This window comes from Conger conger, chromosome 9 (assembly GCF_963514075.1).
Source record: "Conger conger chromosome 9, fConCon1.1, whole genome shotgun sequence".
In the NCBI taxonomy this organism is placed as follows: Eukaryota; Metazoa; Chordata; class Actinopteri; order Anguilliformes; family Congridae; genus Conger; species Conger conger.
Window position 1 is genome coordinate 16,919,876 of NC_083768.1, and position 20,710 is coordinate 16,940,585.

The 20,710-nt window shown below is 39.0% G+C and overlaps 1 protein-coding gene across 2 annotated transcripts in view; it reads left to right on the top strand.

The window, feature by feature from the left end:
- The first annotated feature begins 5,848 nt into the window (after positions 1-5,848).
- Positions 5,849-20,710, top strand: part of LOC133136833 (ectonucleotide pyrophosphatase/phosphodiesterase family member 2-like) — a 21,104-nt gene continuing 6,242 nt past the window's right edge. Inside the window, exons 1-21 of one of the 2 annotated variants that reach the window (XM_061254608.1) lie at positions 5,849-6,103; positions 7,259-7,361; positions 7,811-7,966; positions 8,374-8,499; positions 9,399-9,462; positions 9,808-9,905; positions 10,843-10,922; positions 11,192-11,311; positions 11,606-11,661; positions 12,662-12,727; positions 14,483-14,555; positions 14,732-14,840; positions 15,064-15,189; positions 15,744-15,775; positions 15,981-16,108; positions 17,152-17,236; positions 17,416-17,503; positions 17,695-17,864; positions 18,206-18,251; positions 20,280-20,419; positions 20,586-20,710. The exon at positions 20,586-20,710 is cut by the window's right edge and continues 11 nt beyond it. In XM_061254608.1, the coding sequence (XP_061110592.1) occupies positions 6,086-6,103; positions 7,259-7,361; positions 7,811-7,966; positions 8,374-8,499; positions 9,399-9,462; positions 9,808-9,905; positions 10,843-10,922; positions 11,192-11,311; positions 11,606-11,661; positions 12,662-12,727; positions 14,483-14,555; positions 14,732-14,840; positions 15,064-15,189; positions 15,744-15,775; positions 15,981-16,108; positions 17,152-17,236; positions 17,416-17,503; positions 17,695-17,864; positions 18,206-18,251; positions 20,280-20,419; positions 20,586-20,710 (2,009 nt within the window). In that variant the 5' untranslated portion in view covers positions 5,849-6,085. Of the gene's footprint in view, positions 6,104-6,506; positions 6,540-7,258; positions 7,362-7,810; positions 7,967-8,373; positions 8,500-9,398; positions 9,463-9,807; positions 9,906-10,842; positions 10,923-11,191; positions 11,312-11,605; positions 11,662-12,661; positions 12,728-14,482; positions 14,556-14,731; positions 14,841-15,063; positions 15,190-15,743; positions 15,776-15,980; positions 16,109-17,151; positions 17,237-17,415; positions 17,504-17,694; positions 17,865-18,205; positions 18,252-20,279; positions 20,420-20,585 lie in introns of those variants that run through there. The other variant, XM_061254607.1, reaches the window with a different exon arrangement.

Below are 20,710 nucleotides of genomic sequence, written 5' to 3' on the forward strand. Positions count from 1 at the left end.
CAGCTGTTTCAAAACCTAGCCGTAGCTGTTTTTTTTTCAACAGGGTATCTTTTACAGAGTTTGGCTACCAGATGGACGCTTGTCTTTGTGAAATGAAGCACATTCTAAAACAGTTACTGTTGTATATGTCATTGATTTCTGGTAGTTGTTACAATTGCCATACAGCACCAATCACTTTCATCATTATTCTCTTGAATATACATGAATATACACTTATTCAACCATTTATTTATTGCTTTGGGAACCAGATCTATTTTCAGTCTCCAGTGCTAAAGGTGTTGGCGCACCAGACATCACTATGAATCACATTAGTTGCATACATTTGCTGACAGCTGTTTTGAAGCAGTGATGAGGGGGTTGCAACTGCTGTTGTAAGCCGCAGTTTTTCCCCCTGTAAATATTCAGCTGAATGAAATGGTAAAAATGTCAGTACTAAGAAAGCATTATAGTTGCAAAAGACAATCAAAGAGCCAACAATGTTCACCTTATTCACTGCACTTCATAATTTAAAAATGTGATAATATGATCAAATATTATGCTGAATATAGCTTTGACATTTGTACTGTTAACAACCATAATTGAAACAACAATTTTACTACTTGTCATCAGCTGCCAGGTTCATACAGGGGATATTCGTACAAAAATATACCCTGGTCTCTCCTTCTGAATTGCCATTTAAACGAACTACCTTTGAAGTGAAGACAAATCTGTAAAGCATATTTCAGTGTTTCAACATAGTTTGTTTTTATATCTCGTGTATACATGTACGTTACTTCAGAGCAATGTTCCAGTCTTTATTTAGGCTGGCATGTTTTCTTCTAGCTTTATTTATAACACAGTAACTAAGGTTAATCATAATGATTTATTGTTTACTTAATGCAAACTAGGCATCAAACTCTCAATATTATTTTCTTTCTAGAACATTCAGAAGAGTGTGGCTTCACTGTATGTTTCACAATGAGATTTGACATTTAATTTGGAGCTTTTACACAAACTCTGAGAAATTACAAGACTGGAAGCCTGAGGCCTACTTCGATCACACAACAGGCACCAGCAAGAGATTTCAGACATTTTTTCAGAACTACCTGTGAGACCTGGTGTTCTGGGTAGGCCTACAGGGTGACTTCTTCATAGATTGATGAGCCCCATTAAAAAAAAAAAGCTCACGCTTTTCATATGTAGGACCATTGCTGTAGTAACCACTGAACTGAGCTTGACCCACATATTCACATATACTCTATATATCTGCTATTATTCTGCCTGATACAGATCTAACATGCAAGTTACCTCACATTTTATTCTCTCTTGGCAAGAGGGAGTTTAGGCTTTCTTTGTGGATATTTTGACCTCGGAAAAGCTGCCATTGTAACAACAGATTCAAAGGAAGCTGAAACATACTCAAGAGAAGATAAGGAATTCCTTCATTTCTAAAGTAACAAACCAATGAAAACATGCCTATACCTGTTGAAAATAATTACACCACCACAGACATTATTTTAAAACATTTCTATGCATTTCCTGATCAGCAGGAAATCACTGAACACCCCTTGGTATCTGAAATCTCCCAAGGGTTTTTGTCCATATAATGTCTATATTTTTATAGTCTATTGTCTGCGGAATGGAAACAGACACATAATATCATCCAACCAGACGATTTTGTACAGACTGGGGCTGTATTTTTCACATATACTGTACAGTGCTGTGAAAAAGTATTTGCCCCATTCATGATTTCTTTTATTGCATATTTATCACTCTGAAAGAATTCTTTTTCTGCATTCAGACAATACAGAGTTGATTCTACATGTTGGGCTATCTATGACAGGCTACACTGCCATGTACAGAGATCCACGGTGGCAGCTCATCACTGTAGACTGTAGAGTTTTTGTGCTGTTTTAGGTTTTATAATGCATTTTGATACTGTATAATTTTTCATTGCTCTGAGAGTGATGTTGTGTCTGCATATCATGTAAATCAATGTTGATTGGTCCTAGAATTAGGATTGAAATGATAAACTTGATGAAATGATAAAATCATGCTGTGCTTCCAGTTTATTCTTCTAGTACATTCCTGCCCTCTAGTGGTAGAACTTGTAGAATACAATTGTGACTGTGGGGCGCAACTCCAAACCTCCGAGTGTAATCACAGAGTTAATGGATTATTTTGTCACTGGCTTGAGGGAAATTGCATGGAACTAAACCCTTGCACCAAACTACAGCAGTTCAAACAAATCTGACCGAAAAGCCTTGAAAATAATGACCAGCAAAGCTAATTTTGACAAGCAAACCAAATAGGGACATTATTATTTCATAGTCATATGTGTGTGGTGGACCAAATGTACTATGCTGAATATGCCCTCACATCACCTTTCGTACCCATTCAAACCTTGAAGACCTTTAGCATCTTCAGGTGCCATATTGTTATCATATTGAAGCCTAAGACATGCTACTGTGAACTGGGTGTTTATAGAACTACATACTATAAACACCCAGTTCCAATACTCAATTCAAAGTTATTTAAAATGAATTGGGTTCAAACAATCAGTTGTCAATAACCTAATAATCAAATTTATTTTCTTAATTTTCTGACAAAAACAAATACAAATTCAGTAATTTCTCAAATTAACTTGCCAAATTGTATGAAAACAAAAGCCACATTTAATTGTAAGGAAAATGTCAAGATGGACAGTCATTGAATGCAAGCCTAAGTTCTGAGAAAATCCTTGAGTAGTTTTATTTTAGACAGTGGAGTGTGAACTCCTCAGTCAACCCTTCTGTTTGGAAGTCTCAGGGCTTAGTGTCCAGGATACCCACACATGATTCTGAGAACCACAGTGCACACGCAGCATCAATAGTTTTTTCAGTGCGAGTGTCAATACATGTTAGCATTGGGTATAAATATTGACAAATCTGAGGCTGAAGTCCTGTTATGGCTCTGCAGATACAAAATTACAATAATAAACAAGTTAATTCAGGAAAACTCACAATGGTTTGAGTTTATACACCCACACACTCATACAATAATATCTCCTCAAAATGCTAAAAAGTGAGAATCACCCCTGAAAATGCATCCCATTAGCTGTCATTGTCTCTATTTCAACCAATTTGTTAAGATGCACTAAACAGGGTGCATTGAATACATTGAGTGTCATGACAAAAAAAAATCATGCAGAGAGTAATGAATGGAGTTCTTAACAATCTTTGCCCTTCACCCCTCATCACTGGCTCTGGCAGGCATTTCCTGGTGTTTTGCCAATTGAATTCAAACCAGGCATACAACTGAGGAGGGCAGGGGCCCCATAAGTTTCCTGGCAACTAATTAGCTAATCAGGTCTGCAACTGTGTAATGCTAGGGGGCCACCGGAGTTGCCTAGCAACTGAACCTTTAGGGTAGAGAAGCAGAAATTATGAGTACAGTTATAAAAGGTAGCCAATATGGCAAGTTATATAATCTATTAAGATTTTTATGCAATCCAGTTGTCGATATCAGACATTTTAGTCTCAGGATTCTGAGTTTGATAAATAAAAACTCAGAATTTATTAAAAATACATTAAAATCAAAAATTCAATTAAATTCTATGTATCAACTTGTTTATATCACTTATGAACTACCCTGCAGATATCAACAGTACAACAGAGTTTCTACTAATTACACTAGATATCACCAATGGATATTACATATATCTACTACTGAACTGCATGTATCAGACAACCCACAACTCCCAAACGGAAATCTAATTATGGCCATATACACTCACTCAATTCTGTGGATGGAAATGCCTTATTGATGAAAGGTCAACGGAGAATGGCCAGACTGGTTTGAGCCGACAGAAAGGCTATGGAAACTGAGGTAACAACTGTCGGGTTCCACTTCTGTCAGCCAAGAACTGAAAGCTGAGGCTGCTTCCAAATGAAGTGTTGAGTGAGTGTGATATGTCCCTATATACAAACAAGACATATATGATATACAGATTAGATTTCCATATAGGCTAATGGAATATCCTGAAAATGTTTTATGTAAACATTTTGAATGTATTTGTGGGTTTATACAACCTAATTACAGAAGTGCTATGTGAAGATGCATCACTAATTTCCTCTATTATTGCATATTTACCACACTAAATTGTTTCAGATCTTTAGACAAAATATATTAGACAAAGGGAGCCTGAGTAGACACGTAAACTATTTTTAAAAAGCTATCAAAGGCCCATATCAGTCCTCTGCCCCCTTAAACGTAATAACTGGTTGCACCAGTTGAGCAGTAATAATTACAACCACATGCTTCCTGTAATTTGATATTAATCATTCACATCTCTGTGGAGAAATTTTAGTTCACTCTTCTTTGCAGAACAGCTTTAATTCGGACAAATTTGTGACATGAACTGCTCGTTTCATGTCCAGCCACAGCATCAATTGGATTCAAGTCAGGACTTTTTTTCCTTTTCAGCCATTTACATTTAGCCTCATGCAAGAACAATTTTGTATTCTAATCATAAATTTCACTCACTTTTTTTTGACTCCTACAAGTGTACGACATCAAATGCAACAAACTTCATAAAACTCAATAACCACGGAATCTCAAGGCAAATGTGAGATTAATGCGAGTAGCAGGGTTTCCACCTTGCTACTCTCCCATGAATCCCATTTTACCCAGTGTCTTTCTTATTGTGGAGTCATGACCACTGACCTCAGCTGAGGCAAGGCTTACAGTTCTTTGGTTGTTCTTCTGGGAAGCAAATACAGAGAAAGTGAATAAATTATATGAGATATGCAGTATAATATATCTAGTTTCATGATCTAGGCCGATGTCAGTGTCCAGAATTCTCAGTATGGCCTGAAATCAAACTTAAGCATAGCATGTGTGTTTACTAATATTTACTAATACTTTTGAGGCTAATGCGATTTTTCAGCTTACACACATACTACAGTTCGTTTGCCCATTGAAAATAGTCAAATCCTTCAAAATATCTTAATGGAAATGAATCACTCCAGATTCGAGGTTTGGGAGCACGACAGTGTTTGCCATAGGAGCGCTGCACCTTGTACCTACACGTTCCCAAATAATCCCAGCCTTGAGAGTGTGGGACTTAGGTACATGTTCCGTTTGCATTGTGACATCTCAGGTGACTCAGTAAACAAGAGGGAGCCGGCCCTGTATGCACTGATTCTGCCACCGCATGTAATTCAGCTGCAGCAAACCTGTAGTTTACTGTACAGTAGACATTATTGTGGTGTCAGAGGCCCCATTAAACCACATGGTCATTTTTTCAATGATATAATTGCTATCATTGGTGTATGTGGATGACAGGAGGCTATATTATTTTAATATTGACATGCAGGAAGCTATTTAAGTGTAAGTGTAAATGTTGTGTGTGCATGTGTGTGTGTGTGTGTGTGTGTGTGTGTGTGTGTGTGTGTGTGTGTGTGTGTGTGTGTGATGCATTTTTAGGGGGGTGGGTACAAATAATATAGACCAGGCATTTTCATAGGCCAGAATCAGGAATGTATTTTAATACACAGAAAACTGACACAATTCTCCTGATTTTTCATTTATCCAATTGCTTGTCATATAAAATTGCTATGTAAATATGGTTAATTGTAATACTGTACAAAGTTATTTGGAGTTTATAGACAAATGTTATTCTGTGAAAGTAAATTGCTTCTGCACTTTGCTATGTCTAATTAGAACGAAATTATTTTGAGTTGTAGCGTCAAACTTGCCATACCGTAATTTTACACACGGCTATCATATATTAGCCAATATCTGAACACAAATAAAAACGCCTACGCTAGCTCTCAGTCAGGGGCGATTTATTTGGTCTGACCGTCAGGTCTTGCGTAGGAGCAAAGCCGCAGCTGAGTGCTGACTTCGTCCAAAGAACATCTGATCGACCAATAGCACCATTGTCCCCGAGGGCAGCTGTCACCATTACTTCATCCGCATTGGTTAACAGTAAAAAGCGAATTTAACAAGGTAAACAACCAAAGTGAGCGGGCTATAACCATCGGTTTAGGAAGTCTTTTGGATTGGGAACAAGTGAAAAAAAACAACCTCTGCGTGAGTGAAAGGAAGAAACCAGTGCTGGACAATGATACTACGGAAATTGGTACGGTAAGATTATGCTTCCATCGGGGTTCTATGAAACAAAGCAATGCCTATGGCTTAAGCATAGAAGATTTGGGTGCTTGTTTCAGAAGTGTCCTTTGCTATGTAGCCAAATTACTGCTAAGACTGTTGCTAAGTGAACACAGATGTAACTATTGCGGAGGCTACTTTGGCTCCAAATCTTAGCAATCATGCATACTCTATTTCGCAGGTTATCCCACAAATAAAAAAATTGCGTTTGACTGAATGGTGATTGGAATGCGTTTTTGGTGCAACGTTTGGAATACCGCTTCTATCTCTGATTTAAAACGAGTATTACTTGAACTGTCCAGTAATTTCAGACCCATGTGTTTATTGCGGTGTGCTTGTTCATTAGCTAATCATTAATGTTAACAACTCTCAAGTGCGTGATGCCCTCCCTCCCCCTGCATCGATCTGTGAGTTGTGTGAGGAAACGAAGATAGGCAACCACGGGAAGGCTTGAACATTTTACTGAGACATAAAATCTTACGAAAATGCATGTGTTTTACATAAAGAACACAGTACGACAAATGGACAGTTAAGGCATCGTCCGTTATGTTTCGCTGTTGACATTTATACACATAGTAAATTCATCCTGTAAAATAATGTTAATAGCATGAGTGTACGTTTCAACTTGTTAATTCAACGTTCATTCGTCGGTTGGTGTAATTACAAAAGCTGACCACCAACAGCGACCACCAACATTAAGTCTGTAGGTAACGTCAAAAGGCAGTAATAGCGCTTAAAATCATTAAGCATCGAGTACATATGTTGTCCTTTTTCCTTTTCTTTAAATTGACCCAAAATCGATTGTCAGTGTGTTTCTGTCACTGTATCGATTCACATAGCCTACCTTTAAACTGTCTGCTCTGCTAGATCTCAGCACCCATAGCTCATCCATGCAGTCTAAGGATCGCAGGATCTACAAATAAATAACACAAAGTAGCCTAGTATTTCCGTGGAGTTCCCAATTAATTTGTCTCTGTTCAGTTTTAATTGTATGCAAGACTACTATTCCTTTGTCGCATGTATGCCAGGCAGTGACTGTTAAGTAAAATTGATTTGATTCATTCATTTGTCCTAATTAATGTACTTTTTGACAGGTGCTTGAGTAATATGTCTGTAATATTCGTAGGTGTTCCATACCTTTTCGTACCTTGCCGGTTGCAGTCTTTGTTTGGGATATGTTTTTCAAGCAAGACGGCCAGGAGAGTGGGATGAAAATCCACATGCTAAAGGTAAGAGCATCATATTTCTGTTGCACATAAATTTGGTAGAGGTGAGGAAACAGTGTGTGTTTATGAAGCCTTTTGTTATGAAGCTATTTCGTGTTAAAATGTTTTAGCACTGATTGACATCCAACTAAATTGATCTCTAATGCCGGGCTTTCAGGTTCTAATGCAAGTAGATTTTCAAAACATTAACTGCATTTAGAAATTCACAGGTCCTGACAGTTACAGTTGCTATTTATGCTTATGTATGCAGTCATTTTTTTGTACCTGGCTGTAAATGTAGATGCATCTCTGTAGATTTTGAGTGAACTGGGGCCCACTGGCACTGTGTCTCTCATTTCTCTGTAAAGTGCATGGAGCCAAAATGTACTGTAGGGAGGCTTTGATTTCGGCTTCTTGGCTCGTCAGAAACCCCCTCTCCCCAGGCTGATGTGACATGTCCTCTCTGGTCATAGTTCCTTCAGACTCCCCATGGATAAAATCATCTGGATCATGCAGGGGAAGATGCTTTGAGCTGCGTGAAGCTGAACCTCCAAACTGTCGCTGTGACAATTTATGCAAAACCTACATCAGCTGTTGCCAAGATTTTGATGAGTACTGCTTGAAAACAGGTAAGTCCCCTTTTGTGTCCTGTGATACGCTGTTAATGAAAGGTTCGTCAACAGCTTCTTCCTACAAGACCTGAATTGAAGCTTTCAATGGACATTTTAACTTTTATTTTGCAAAGGAATTAAAGAGAGGCTGATTAAGAGTTCCTGTTTCTGTGTAAATTATGTTTTTTTCTTCCATTACTAGCAATGACTATTCCAGCCTCATTGTAAGCATAGGCATTTGTTGAAGTGTGGTATATTACTCTGATTCTCATTACGCCTCATGGATACCGTTGAATAAGATGCTTTGAATGGAGCCATTGCAACACACATGCGTATGTTCGGTCTGTATCGAGTGTGGTAAATAAGCAGTTGTACAGCGCTGTGGCCCGCGGTCTTGTGCGCTCATCGTTCCCCTGTGCTCTCAGCGGGAGGGTTCGAGTGCACGACGGAGAGGTGTGGGGAAACTCGCAATGCTGACCATGCCTGCCACTGCTCAGAGGACTGCCTCCTTAAAGGAGACTGCTGCACCAATTACAAGGCCGTGTGCACCGGTGAGAAACGGCCTCTGTCTCCTGCTAACCAAAACTCTGCATGGTCAAAGGGTGCCTGCTGTTCATTTAAAGGCATATCAATGAATAGAATGAAGCAGAATCAAACATTAATCAACCACTTTGTCTTCTTGAAATCAATTATTGGGGTATTTTGTCATAAACAAGTATCATTGTAATCGACATGGCAAGCGAAACATTGGCAAAGTAAAAAAAAAAGAGTCCTCAAGAGGCTAACACTTTCAAAGCTCTTTTTAAAAGTCTCCTCTGCTATAAGGTGCATCATGTTCATTTCAAGGTTGAGACTGTGGGACTGTGAGAAGGTCTCATTTTTATATCGTAGTAAGGAAATATGTGAACTCTGTGCTCTGACATGACTAACAGTGTCCCAGTATGTTATTTTTTTAATAATGTTTTTAAGAATTTCTGAGAATAATGGTTTAGTTGTTTAAGCTTCAACTTGTTGAAATGCAGCTAGCATTTGGTGTTTCTTGTGGAGAGAGACAATTCAGTCTGTACACATTGCTTGGGCAGTCCAAGGTCAGCCAGTTCTTCTGAACTGCAGTTACTCTAATTGAAGTGACAGCCAGAGATTGGTTATCGCCTGAGCCATCAGATATAGGGCAACTGAAGTGCAGAGTGAATGCACAGACACGCAGGCACATACAAAAGCACCTGTTTTAACGGTAATGAAACGTCATTGCATTGTAGCCCGTATGCATTATGGTTAAAATGTTACAGCAATGGAAATTCCTGCACAACATGACACCAGGGAGTATACCCTTTATGGGTATGCTGTACCCTATGGACATTAGAGTTCCAACAGTCTACACAGTATACTGGGGTCTGATGTGGAGTAGCTTGGTGTGAGCTCCTGTCTCTATCTCTGTCTCTCTCTGTAGAGGGGGAGACTTCGTGGTTGGAGGATGAGTGTGAAGAGATTGAGAGCCCGGATTGTCCTGCTGGGTGAGTGTTCACATTTTTTAGAACACCAAAAAACTTCTACCACCCACACCACACTCAAAATGGAAATGCACTGTCAACTGTCCATGACTTCCACGATGAGAGAGGATCTCCAGGCTAATGTCAAGGCAAATTATCCCTGTGTATGAAGAATTGAGCTATTATCAGCCAGTTACTACAGGAACTGCTGGTTGTTTGTGTTCATTGTTATTAACCCATTATGGACTAAGGTGCCCTATAGAAAACCCATAGAGAGGCAGAGGAATCACAATGCATTTCCGCTTGGTGGTATTCAGGGACTTTGGAGAGCCAGTGGTATTTGAGAGCGTTTTTCTGTTTTATGTTCAGTTTCATACGTCCACCTTTGATAATGCTGTCTGTTGATGGATTCCGGGCCTCCTACCTGAAAAAGGGCAGCGCAGTGATCCCCAACATTGAGAAACTGAGTAAGAGACTCACAGCCCCATCGTGCATTGTTACACATTGGTATTGGGATGGTACACTCATGTCTGTAAGAGAAATGGGAAAAATAATACAAAATGTTTTGTATATGATACAATGCAAGAGTTATGTTAAATAATGTCTCAGAAATGTTTTTTTGTTGAAGGGAACTGGGTGAGTACATGATCAAAATCTTACTGAATAAAAAAACCTGAGAAAAACAGACCACCCTATTGTTTTTTCTGTAATGCAATTTCAATCCGCTCCAAATACTAGGTTAGTCATTAGTGCTTAGCAGGTGATTAGTAGTTAAATTTCAGGCTCTTTTTTAAATTCAATACTGAGCATATTTTTTTGTAATCCAAGACACAGTATTGTAATTGTTGCTGTTTCATTTACACAATTTGAAGGAGTTGCTTATTGAAGCCTTTGACGTTTGATTGGTTATTCTTTCCTATTACGTTTCATTGATTATTCAAGCCCAGCAATCATCAAATCTGGACCTCAAATCCAAATCTGGCCCTGGTTTTCTTTTCTCCCAGGTAATTAGCTGAACAATTAGTGTGACTGATTGGCCAGACTGTCTTCACACCTGACTTCCAGGTAAAGGGAGGGTTGAAAACCAGCAGTTCTCGAACCTCAAGGACCAAGATTTGATGATCCCTGTTCTAGCCTATGATGTTTGGTTGCTTATTCTAGCCTCTGAAGTACTGCATCTGCATTCTATTTCCTTCACTACTCAAAGCCATTAATTGGATGAACCATTGATTCATCCAGTTAACTTTGATGGGGAACCACTGTTTTATGGTGACTCAGAACTCTGATATTGCCTTAATACATTTTTCAGGATCAACTGTGTTCAGACGATGGTGATATGTATATGTTGTATGGGTGCTTCACATACCATGGGATGTTATTGACCTGTTTTGTGGAATGTTTTAGGAACCTGTGGCACTCATGCACCTTATATGAGACCTGTTTACCCCAGCAAAACCTTCCCAAATTTGTATACACTTGCAACGGTTTGTTTTCTTTCTTGCCTTATGTTATTTCAGTGTGTGTATGTATATATGTATATGTATTTAATAGTAACTTTGTATATTAATTAAAATTGATTCTGTCCATGTTATGACAAAGCAAATAAGAAAAGCAAAACATTTTGTCATTTGTATCTACTGTGTATAATGTTAATCTTAATTTGAGTGCTGTGTGTAATATGACAACAAAATAATCAGTAATTATTAAGATTTTAAATGTTCCGGAATGAAGCGGTTTGTCCTTTCTTTTTTAGGGCCTTTATCCTGAATCCCATGGGATTGTTGGCAATTCCATGTACGACTCTGTTTTCGATGCCAACTTTAATCTGAGGGGTAGAGAGAAACTGAACCATCGTTGGTGGGGAGGTCAGCCGGTGAGCACTAAGCCACCTTTTGCCCTAAATAAAAATGCTCCTTGTGCGTGTGTGGACAACTTTTAACCCAGCTGAGCTCTCTGCACAGCCTTTCTGAGTAACACAAAATTGTAATGAAATGCTAAAGATTAAATATTCTTTCAGTGTATATGCATAAATATACACTAAAGTTGAAATATAGTAGCTAATATAGTGGGTTTTTTTTTTTCATTTATATATATATATATATATATTTGCTGAAGTACAGAATTGTTGTTACGCTGTGGCTTTGAATTAAACTTTATTGTGTTGTAGATCTGGATTACGTCAGTGAAGCAAGGCGTGAAGGCTGGAACCTTTTTCTGGCCCATGTAAGTTTTATTTTTATTCATCATCAGATGATTCTCAGCTCATTGTTGTGTTACGTCCTGAAACTACTTATTTGAGGGGACTTTCATCTGTAGATGAATTTGTGGTTTGTAGTTTGAAAAGTCAACAGGTATTTGATGATGAATATCAAGTTGCTGAGTGCTAAATTGGCAAGTAATATCAAGCCTATTTCAGGCTTTTACAAAGCTGACTTACAAATGCTTGGGGACATTTGATCTAGAATGTTCTCAGAGCCTTACTGTATGTCCTCACAGTATACTCTTCTGTGCCCTTTATCTAAGTTTATTTATGCTTCGGTTAAGTCACATCATAGATCAAACGGTTGGTTTATTCACTGGCTGAAATGATACATGTGTGCTTGTTCAGTCATGCATATAGTTCTACCCAGGCTGCTGTATTAGCCTAGCCATAGGCACAAAGCTCCCACACACATAGACACAGCCGCCATTGATCTTTGGAAGCAGAGAGGGGGTGAAATGGACTTGTTGTGCTGGCAATTTGTGCAAATGAACCCATTTATACAACTCTTTCTTCTCTCTGTGGACCTCTAAAGCCTCCCTTCAAAATGGAGGAACCAATTGTGCCTGGTGATTAAGTTTGATGATGTTGTTCACTTAAATGTAATGTTACTGGCAAAGAAGGTTAGAGAGGGAAACATGTGAGGTTGAACTGTAACTTTGTACTCAGGGAGGGGTGTCTCCTGGGGAGAGCCAAGGGATTATCTCTTTCAGACCAGACCTTGACAGCAGCCACTTTAATACAGAATAGTTTCAGAACCTGATTTGTAGCACCAATTTGCTGGATTTCATGCATTCTGTGGTAAAAAGAGGGAACAGTAACACAGCTTTAACTAAATGCATTGTACACCTCACCTACACATTTACCTCTCACCTGATTCTTTGGACCAGGATCTAATTTAAACATATTGGAGGATTTAAATTGGTATGTGTGTGTATGTGTGTCTGTGTTTTCCTTGAATAGGGTGATTCGCATGGAGAGGCGAATCCTTACCATACTGCAGTGGCTACACCTGCCGGATGATGAGAGGTGAGCTCCATCTTACCCTTCCAGACGTCACCCCATCAGTAAGATACTGCACAAGACAATAGAGCAGGTCGTATGGCATTCTCTGCTCTGTAGTACAATCCCCTCCAAAAGTATTGGAACAGCAAAGTCAGTTCCTTTCTTTTTGCTATACACTGAAGTTTGAAGTTTAAAATTGAGATTGAGGTTAAAATATGTACCACAGATCCGAATTTCAGATTTGTTAAGCAACTTTGAACATATTACCTTTGGTGTAAGTCCAACCAATTTTTAGGTGAGCAAAAGTATTGGAACTGACAGTTGTTTCTTGTGTCCTATTAGATTGATTGGTTAAACAATAAATAGTTCTGAATGTCTACTCTTGGTTTTAGCCTTGGGTTTTGCCTGTGAAGACTGCATTTAGATAAACCAACATGAAGACCAGAGAGCTGTCTTTTGGAGAAAAGCAAGCCATTTTGTTTAGAAGTTTAGAAAAGAGGGGAAATTGATCAGAGCCATTGCACAAGCATTGAGGATAGCTTGTACATCAACTTGAATTGTCCTGAAAAAGAAAGAAACCGCTGGTGTACTAACCAACAGACATCGAACAAGTTGACCAAGGAAAACAACAGTAGTTGATGACAGAAACATTGTGAGAGCTGTGAAGAACTCCCAAAACATCAGTCAGTGACATCACAAAAAATCTCCTGAAGGTATCTCAATTAACTGTTCAAAGAAGACTTAGAGAGCAACAATATAGTGGCTAAACCACAAGATGCAAATCAGTAGTAAGAATCGGAAGGCGAGATTGCAATTTGCAAAGAAGTACTGAGATAAACCACAGACGTTCTGGAACAAAGTTTTATGGACTGATGACACCAAGATTAACCTCTGTCGAAGTGATGGAAAGGCCAAAGTGTGGAGAAAGAAGGGATCTGCTCATGATCAACATATACAAGCTCATGTGTGAAGCACAATGGAGGAAGTGTCATGGCTTGGGCTTGCATGGCTGCTTCTGGATCATCTTTATTGATGATCTAACTGGTAACACAAAACCCAAAAGACACTGCCAACATAAATTTATTAGGGAGAAAAAGTGAAAGGTTTTAGACTAGTCAATCACCAGACCTTAACCAAATTGAGCATGAATTTCACCTCCTGAAGAGGAGATTTAAGCGCAAAACCCACCTGAAACAAACAACAACTGAAAGAGGCTGCAGTAAAAGCCTGGAAAAGCATCACAAAAGAAGAATGCAACAGTTCGGTGATGTAAATGGGTCGCAAGCTTGATGCAGTTATTGCAAGCAAGGGATATGCTACCAAATATTATGTGCTATTTGCTTTCATTTACTTAAATTCCCTATGTTCCAATTCTGACCTAAAAATTGGGTGGTCTGATACCAAAGGTGATATGTTCTAAATAGTTTAACACATGTAGGTGTAAATACCAGGAAATAAAAGCTGAAATTCTGATTCAAATCTCTTGCTTCGTGATAATTATATCTCAACCCCAAATGTATTCAGTGTATTATAAAAACAAAGGAATTGGCCTTGCTGTTCCAAGACCTTTGGAGGGGACTCTGTACAACAAACACAGAGGTTTTTAAATATACACAAGAACAAACCTTGCATGTAAGCCTATTTCTAAATTTCTCTTTGTTGTCACTAGGCCTTGTTTTGGACCTTATTTCCTGCTGCTTTGGGTGTGTGTGTGGAAGACTTAAGTCTACCACGGCAGTGAGTGTTAGGGGTTAATGAGGCGTTTACGTTTCTGTTCAGGCCCTATGTGTATGCTGTCCACTCAGAGCAACCAGACACCTTCGGCCACAGGCTGGGGCCCATGAGTAAAGAGGTGAGCTGATTGGCTGAGAGGTACAAGTTTCTAGAAGGGGGGAGCCCTTTGTGTTCTGTGCCTACCACTGCAGTTTCACTCTGCTTACTAGCGAAAGAGCCAGATACAAAATAACGGAAATAAGAATATACCGTTCCCTCTGACAGACATCTTGATCTTTTTTTTGTGTGATGCAGCTGAACAATCCACTGAAAGAAATTGATAAGATCATTGGCCAGCTGATGGACGGTCTTAAACAGATGAATCTGCATCGCTGTGTGAACATCATTCTGGTGGGAGACCATGGTACTGGAGGTTTATGAAATGTATCTTCCATACATACAAGGGGCACTGTATTGTGCTTTGACAACATAGAAAAGACATTTGTAAAAAAAAAAAACCCCACAAAAAAACATTTAATCATTTCAATCATTTCTTACAAACACAAGTATCCATACATACAGGAGACAAAAATATGAGTGGAAAATAGGTAGTATTAGAGTTTGGTTTGTATTCCTTTTCCCCATAGGAATGGAAGAGGCCCACTGTGACAGAACTGAGTTCTTGAGTTCATATCCATTGAATGTGGATGACATCATTTTAGTACCTGGATCTCTAGGAAGAATCCGTCCCCGAAATCCCAACACCTCCAAATGTGAGTTACTAATAGTCCTCGTTGATTCATTAATTATAATAATAACTAATGTAACCGTAATGTGATTGCCCAGTTTGTGCATGAAACCTGACATTGACAGTATATGAATAGTGCACATAATTGTTTTCATATCACAACTTCTATTTAATCACAGATCTGCGTTGGAGTTGGATTTCTTATTAATAATAAAGAAAAAGCCAAAAGTGTGGGAAGTGTTATTTATTATAGATTAGAGCTGGTCCTTGAGATGTTCCCATTACAGTTGTACAGTGCCAGATTAGATAAAACATAAATTTACAGTATTGTTCTGCCTTGAAAAGAACGCCTTGTTCATTGAATATGCTTTTACGCATTTAAGGACTCACTTATCATATTTATAGAGGCTATACTACTGTATGTCATATATATATACTGTATGTTTCACATATTCAGCAGTTGAGTTGAATATTTAGTGATGTGAAAACAGATCCATATTATATTCATGTTACATTCTGTGTAAGGATGTATAGTAAATGTACGTCATTGCAGTACAAAACTTCTATGCTTTTTTTCAGATGACCCAAAAGCCATTGTTGCAAACCTTACAGTGAGTACATTTTTAACTGTGATCTATTTATTATTTGAATATGAAGATATATGTAGCATAATGCTTTGTATTTGGAAAACAAAACATTTACAATATTCAAAACTGTGTGCATGTAATTCATCGTTTCCCAATTCAAATGAAATACAGTACAATTTTTAAATAGTGGTCCACGGTGATAAAGGAAATGTTGATGTTCTTCCCTCAGTGTAAAATGCCAAACCAGCACTTTAAGCCATACCTGAAAAAACACCTTCCCAAGCGTTTGCACTATGCCAACAACCGAAGAATTGAGGATGTCCATTTGCTTTTGGAGAGAAGGTGGCATGTTGCAAGGTATTGTTATAAGTCCCTGGTACTAGGAAAAGTCTTTTGAGGGGAAAATAATATTCCTTTTTTTTTTTTTTGCAAACAACAACTATTATTACTATCATTATTATTATTATTAAGTATATGCAATTAGGGGCATATTGGTGTTGGTGGATGTCTCACATCGTGTGACTCCCCTGGGAGGGAGATTTCTGGGATTTTCACCATTGTTTGCCGCATGGAAAGAGAAAGAGTGCCAACTCCAACACAAAATAAATAAAAAGTCTTGGCCTTTCCCCCTCACGGGTTCCAGGCAAAAATAATAAACTAAGACAATAAACTTAAATAAAAAAAGGAAAAAAGAAAGTAAAACTCAGCTTTTCAGCTAACCGCTTGCAGCTGGCTACTTTTCAGCTGGCCAGCTCCCCTGCTTATCTGCGCCGTCTTCCTTCTAAATGTGCAGTGAACTGAAGGATAAATCAAATTAAATCATTTCAAAACTCCACCACAGAACTGGCGCTCTGGAGTGATCTCCTGGCTCGGCCCAGTACTGTGGAAACGGGCACACTTTAAGCACCTGGGCTGATTAGTTAACGCAACCCAGGTGCGTGTGCCCTCTCCACTAGTAGGCAGGGCCGAGAATCTGCTTCTTGAATAGACTGCATGTCACAGTGGATAATAAAACATCTATAGTGGCCAGTATGGTAGGATTATGGTCAATATGAAGATGCAACATACATGGACCTGTGGCAATGATTTTGATCACAAATGCTATAAATTATGTGAAAGTAATTTTTTACCAGCCAAACTGATTGACTTACAGGAACTCATTTGCTTCTCTAGACTTATGCCCTCTTGCTAAATTATAAGTTGGAAAAGTTCACATTTTGTACAAATAAAATGTGTTACAATTTACCGTCATACAGTATGTTAACATTTTTACTCATGTATTTTTTTGGGTTGTACTGTATGTTTTTCCTGATGTGTTTTATACTGACAACTGTATCCTTCCAAACCATTGCCAATTTTGAGAAATTAGATTTTTGTACATTATTCTTCATGTATTCCAGGAAAACTCCTGAAGGCAAGAAGCATCCTGGGAAATGTGGTTTTTCTGGTGACCATGGCTATGACAACAAGATCACCAGCATGCGGGTAAGCTGATTTCATATTTGCAACATATTTCTGTTCAAAATAAAACAATTACTAAAATGACAGCCTTTTTATATTGCAGTCATTACTTATTACACTTACCTGGAGACTTTCTTTGTACTGCTGTTGATTAAATATTGAATTCTGTTTATCTACATAAATTGTGGTGGCTTTTTTTTCAGACAATTTTTCTGGGACATGGACCAAGCTTCAAATTCAAGACACAAGTGCCAGCTTTTGAGAACATTGAACTGTACAATGTAATGTGTGGTAAGACATACCACTGATATTTCTGAAAATGCCTTCATTGTCTTAATTTTCACTGCTTATTTTCCAAACTTCCAAGTGGAACCTTTTCAAACAGTTCAGTACACTGACTGACTGCATTTGTCCTTTGCGTCGCATGAGGTGCAATGAAGCTGCGAGCCCTTTCAGTAGTTTTTCCTCTTGCTTCATGGCAGATCTCCTGGGCTTAACGCCTGCTCCAAACAATGGGACTCATGGCAGCCTTAACAACATCCTGAAAAGCCCCTCCCACATCCCCGCCCAGCCTGTGGAGGTGGCCGAGCCCTCCCCATTGGACCCTGCCTCCACTGTCACCGATGACCTCGGGTGTAGCTGTGACGACCAGGTCAGCGCAGGAGCAACTGTAAAGACCCTTTGGCAGAACTGTACACTTTTATTCCATTTTTCAAAGCAAATTCAGGAAATTATCTCACCGGTGATGTAGCCCCTGATGGTTAACATTGCCTTGGGATATGGGGCAAGAAGTTTTACTGCAAACATATCTGTAATTGCTACCATTTGTTTTCATTGCCTTGCTTTTTAAGCTAACCTTGAGATATTGTGAGTTATGTAGCCTCGGCCGATATATTGTCAGGTATTTCATCTTTCGTTACAGCTGTTACAGCTGTGTTAGTTGATATTAATGTAGAGCATGGTATTGTGCGTAACATCTGATGACTGCTACAGAATGAAGTGGAAGGACTCAGTCAGAGCCTCATGGAAGCAACAAATGGTAGGTGTCTGTGTCTCTTAAGTCTCTCTTTGTTGTTGAAAGTGGCGTTCTCCCAGTATTCTCTGAGGGCCAACATGGGCCACATTTAATGCAAACTATGCAGCGGCTAGTGCATTTATCACATTCTGACGTGTGTCAGGACTCGTGGGATCGGGGGAGAATTCAAGACGGGGCCTGAAAACACTTATCGAAGCTTGGGGCTGTTTCTCAGTGTAAAGATGAAAAATGTAAATGTATAATAATGCAGCTGGCGTCACGTTGGATGATTGGTTGTGTTCTCCTTAGCTAATGTAGCTAATAACAAGGAGACTACCTAGCTTCATAAATGTGTCTGCAGTGTATATAGTGAGTACAGGTATTTTCATCCATATCGGATGAACCGTTTAGAAATGGCAGGACCTTTTGTACATTTTAAGGTACCATTTTAAGTTTTTGTTGAATTGGCTTCACAGATGTGTTTCTTTAGGCAGGTGCATTAATTAATGTCGTTAGTGAATGCAGAAGAGAGCTGTTGATGTCTGATTCTAGACTTTGCAATTGCCTTTGGAGATGTGTCGAAGTGTACCATGTGTACAAGATGCAAGCCACTGATAAGCCTGAAGAACAGAAAGATTACAGTTTGCTAGAAAGTACCTAAAAGAGCCCCAAGAGTTCTGGAACAAAGTCTTGTGGACAGATGAGACTATGATTAACATGTACCAGAGTGATGGAAAGAGGAATGTGTGGAGAAAAAAAGGAAATGCCCATGATCCAAAGCATACCACGTCATTTGTGAAACATGGTGGAGGAGGTGGTATGGCTTGGGCCTGTATGGCTGCCAGTGGAAAGCTTGACTGCAGACAGAAGTAGAACAATTAATTCTGAAGTATACAGAAATATTGTATCTGTTCAGATAAAACCAAATGCCTCCAAACCTATTGGTCAGCACTTCATCATGCAACAAGACCCGAAACGTACTGCTAGAGCAATGAAGGGTATTTTTGACAGCCAAAAAGTGGAAAAATCCTTGACTGACTGAGTCAATCACTGGATCTGAATCTAGTTGAACATGCATTTTACATGCTGAAGAGGAAACTGAAGGCAAAAAGTCCCCGAAACAAACAGGAACTGAAGATGACTGCAGTTCAGGCCAGGGAAGATTTCTATGCGTCGCAGACGCAAAGCAATCATTGCATGCAAAGGATATGCGGTCAAATATATAAAAAATGGTTACTTTATCCTACATTATGTTAAACTGTCCAATATTTCTCAATGCCCGAAAATGGGGGGACTATGTACAAAAGGTTCTATCATTTCGAAACGGTTCATCTGATATGGATGAAAATACTTTCAAATTAAAGCTGACAGTCTGCAATTCAATCTCATTGTCATTGTATCCTTTCCAACTGTGCTAGAGAACAGAACCAAAATAACAAATGTGTCACTGCCCAATGAGTTATGGTGCTCTCTGTAGAGTAGCTGGTGCATACAGAAAATACATTTGATGATTTATTTCTGGTATGAACATATTAGCTAGCATAAAAAAATAATTGCATATGATGACCTTGGCTGAACTGAATTTTGTAGATCTTTACTCCAAATGGAAATGGCAATGTAACAGTTATAATTAATATAAGTACAATCAAAGTCAATCAGGTTGAAATAGAAATTATAGTCTAATTTTAAGATAATTAGCAATGGCTTTATTTTTTGTGAAGGCTTTATTTTTTCCTTTTTTTCCTTCATTCCCATATACATTCATTGCCATGTAACAGTTATTGGTGTTGTATGTACGATCACCATTCTGTAACTTGTATGTTAATTAAAACTTGAGAAAGCATTGTGTGCTCACAAAGCAATTTGCTTGTATTTCTGTTTTTGCCAATTTAATAAGTTGCATCTTAACTGCTACTCAAACCAGCCTATTTGCATGAATACATGGCCAGCATTTGCACGTGCTTCCTGTGTTTTCATATTTAACTAGTGCGGCCTTAATCTTCTCATTACCAGCCTGTTGATTATCACCCTGTTTGTTTCTTTTTTCTGCAGATACCAGACATCTCCCATACGGCCGGCCAGCAGTTCTTTTCCAAACAAACTACAGCCTCCTGCACCACCTAGACTTCATCAGCGGTTACAGCGAGTCACTGGCCATGCCCCTCTGGACCTCATACACCGTGCCTAACCAGGTGCGCCACCGCACGTTCTCGCAACGCTGATGAAACGTTGTGACTAGGTTACAGTGCATGACACTGTGTGTGATACCCAGCTGTGATACTCTGCTGTACTTTTGTCTCATTACGCTACAGTGCACATCCATGTCTCGGTCTAACTGACCGAGGGCTTGTCTTGCAGGTTAACATTACACCCCTCCCTGAGCCTTTCAGCCACTGCAGGAGGCCTGACATGCGCCTTTCCCCCGCCTACAGTCAGTCCTGCACTGGCTACGACTCCGACCAAACCATCTCCTTCGCCTTCCT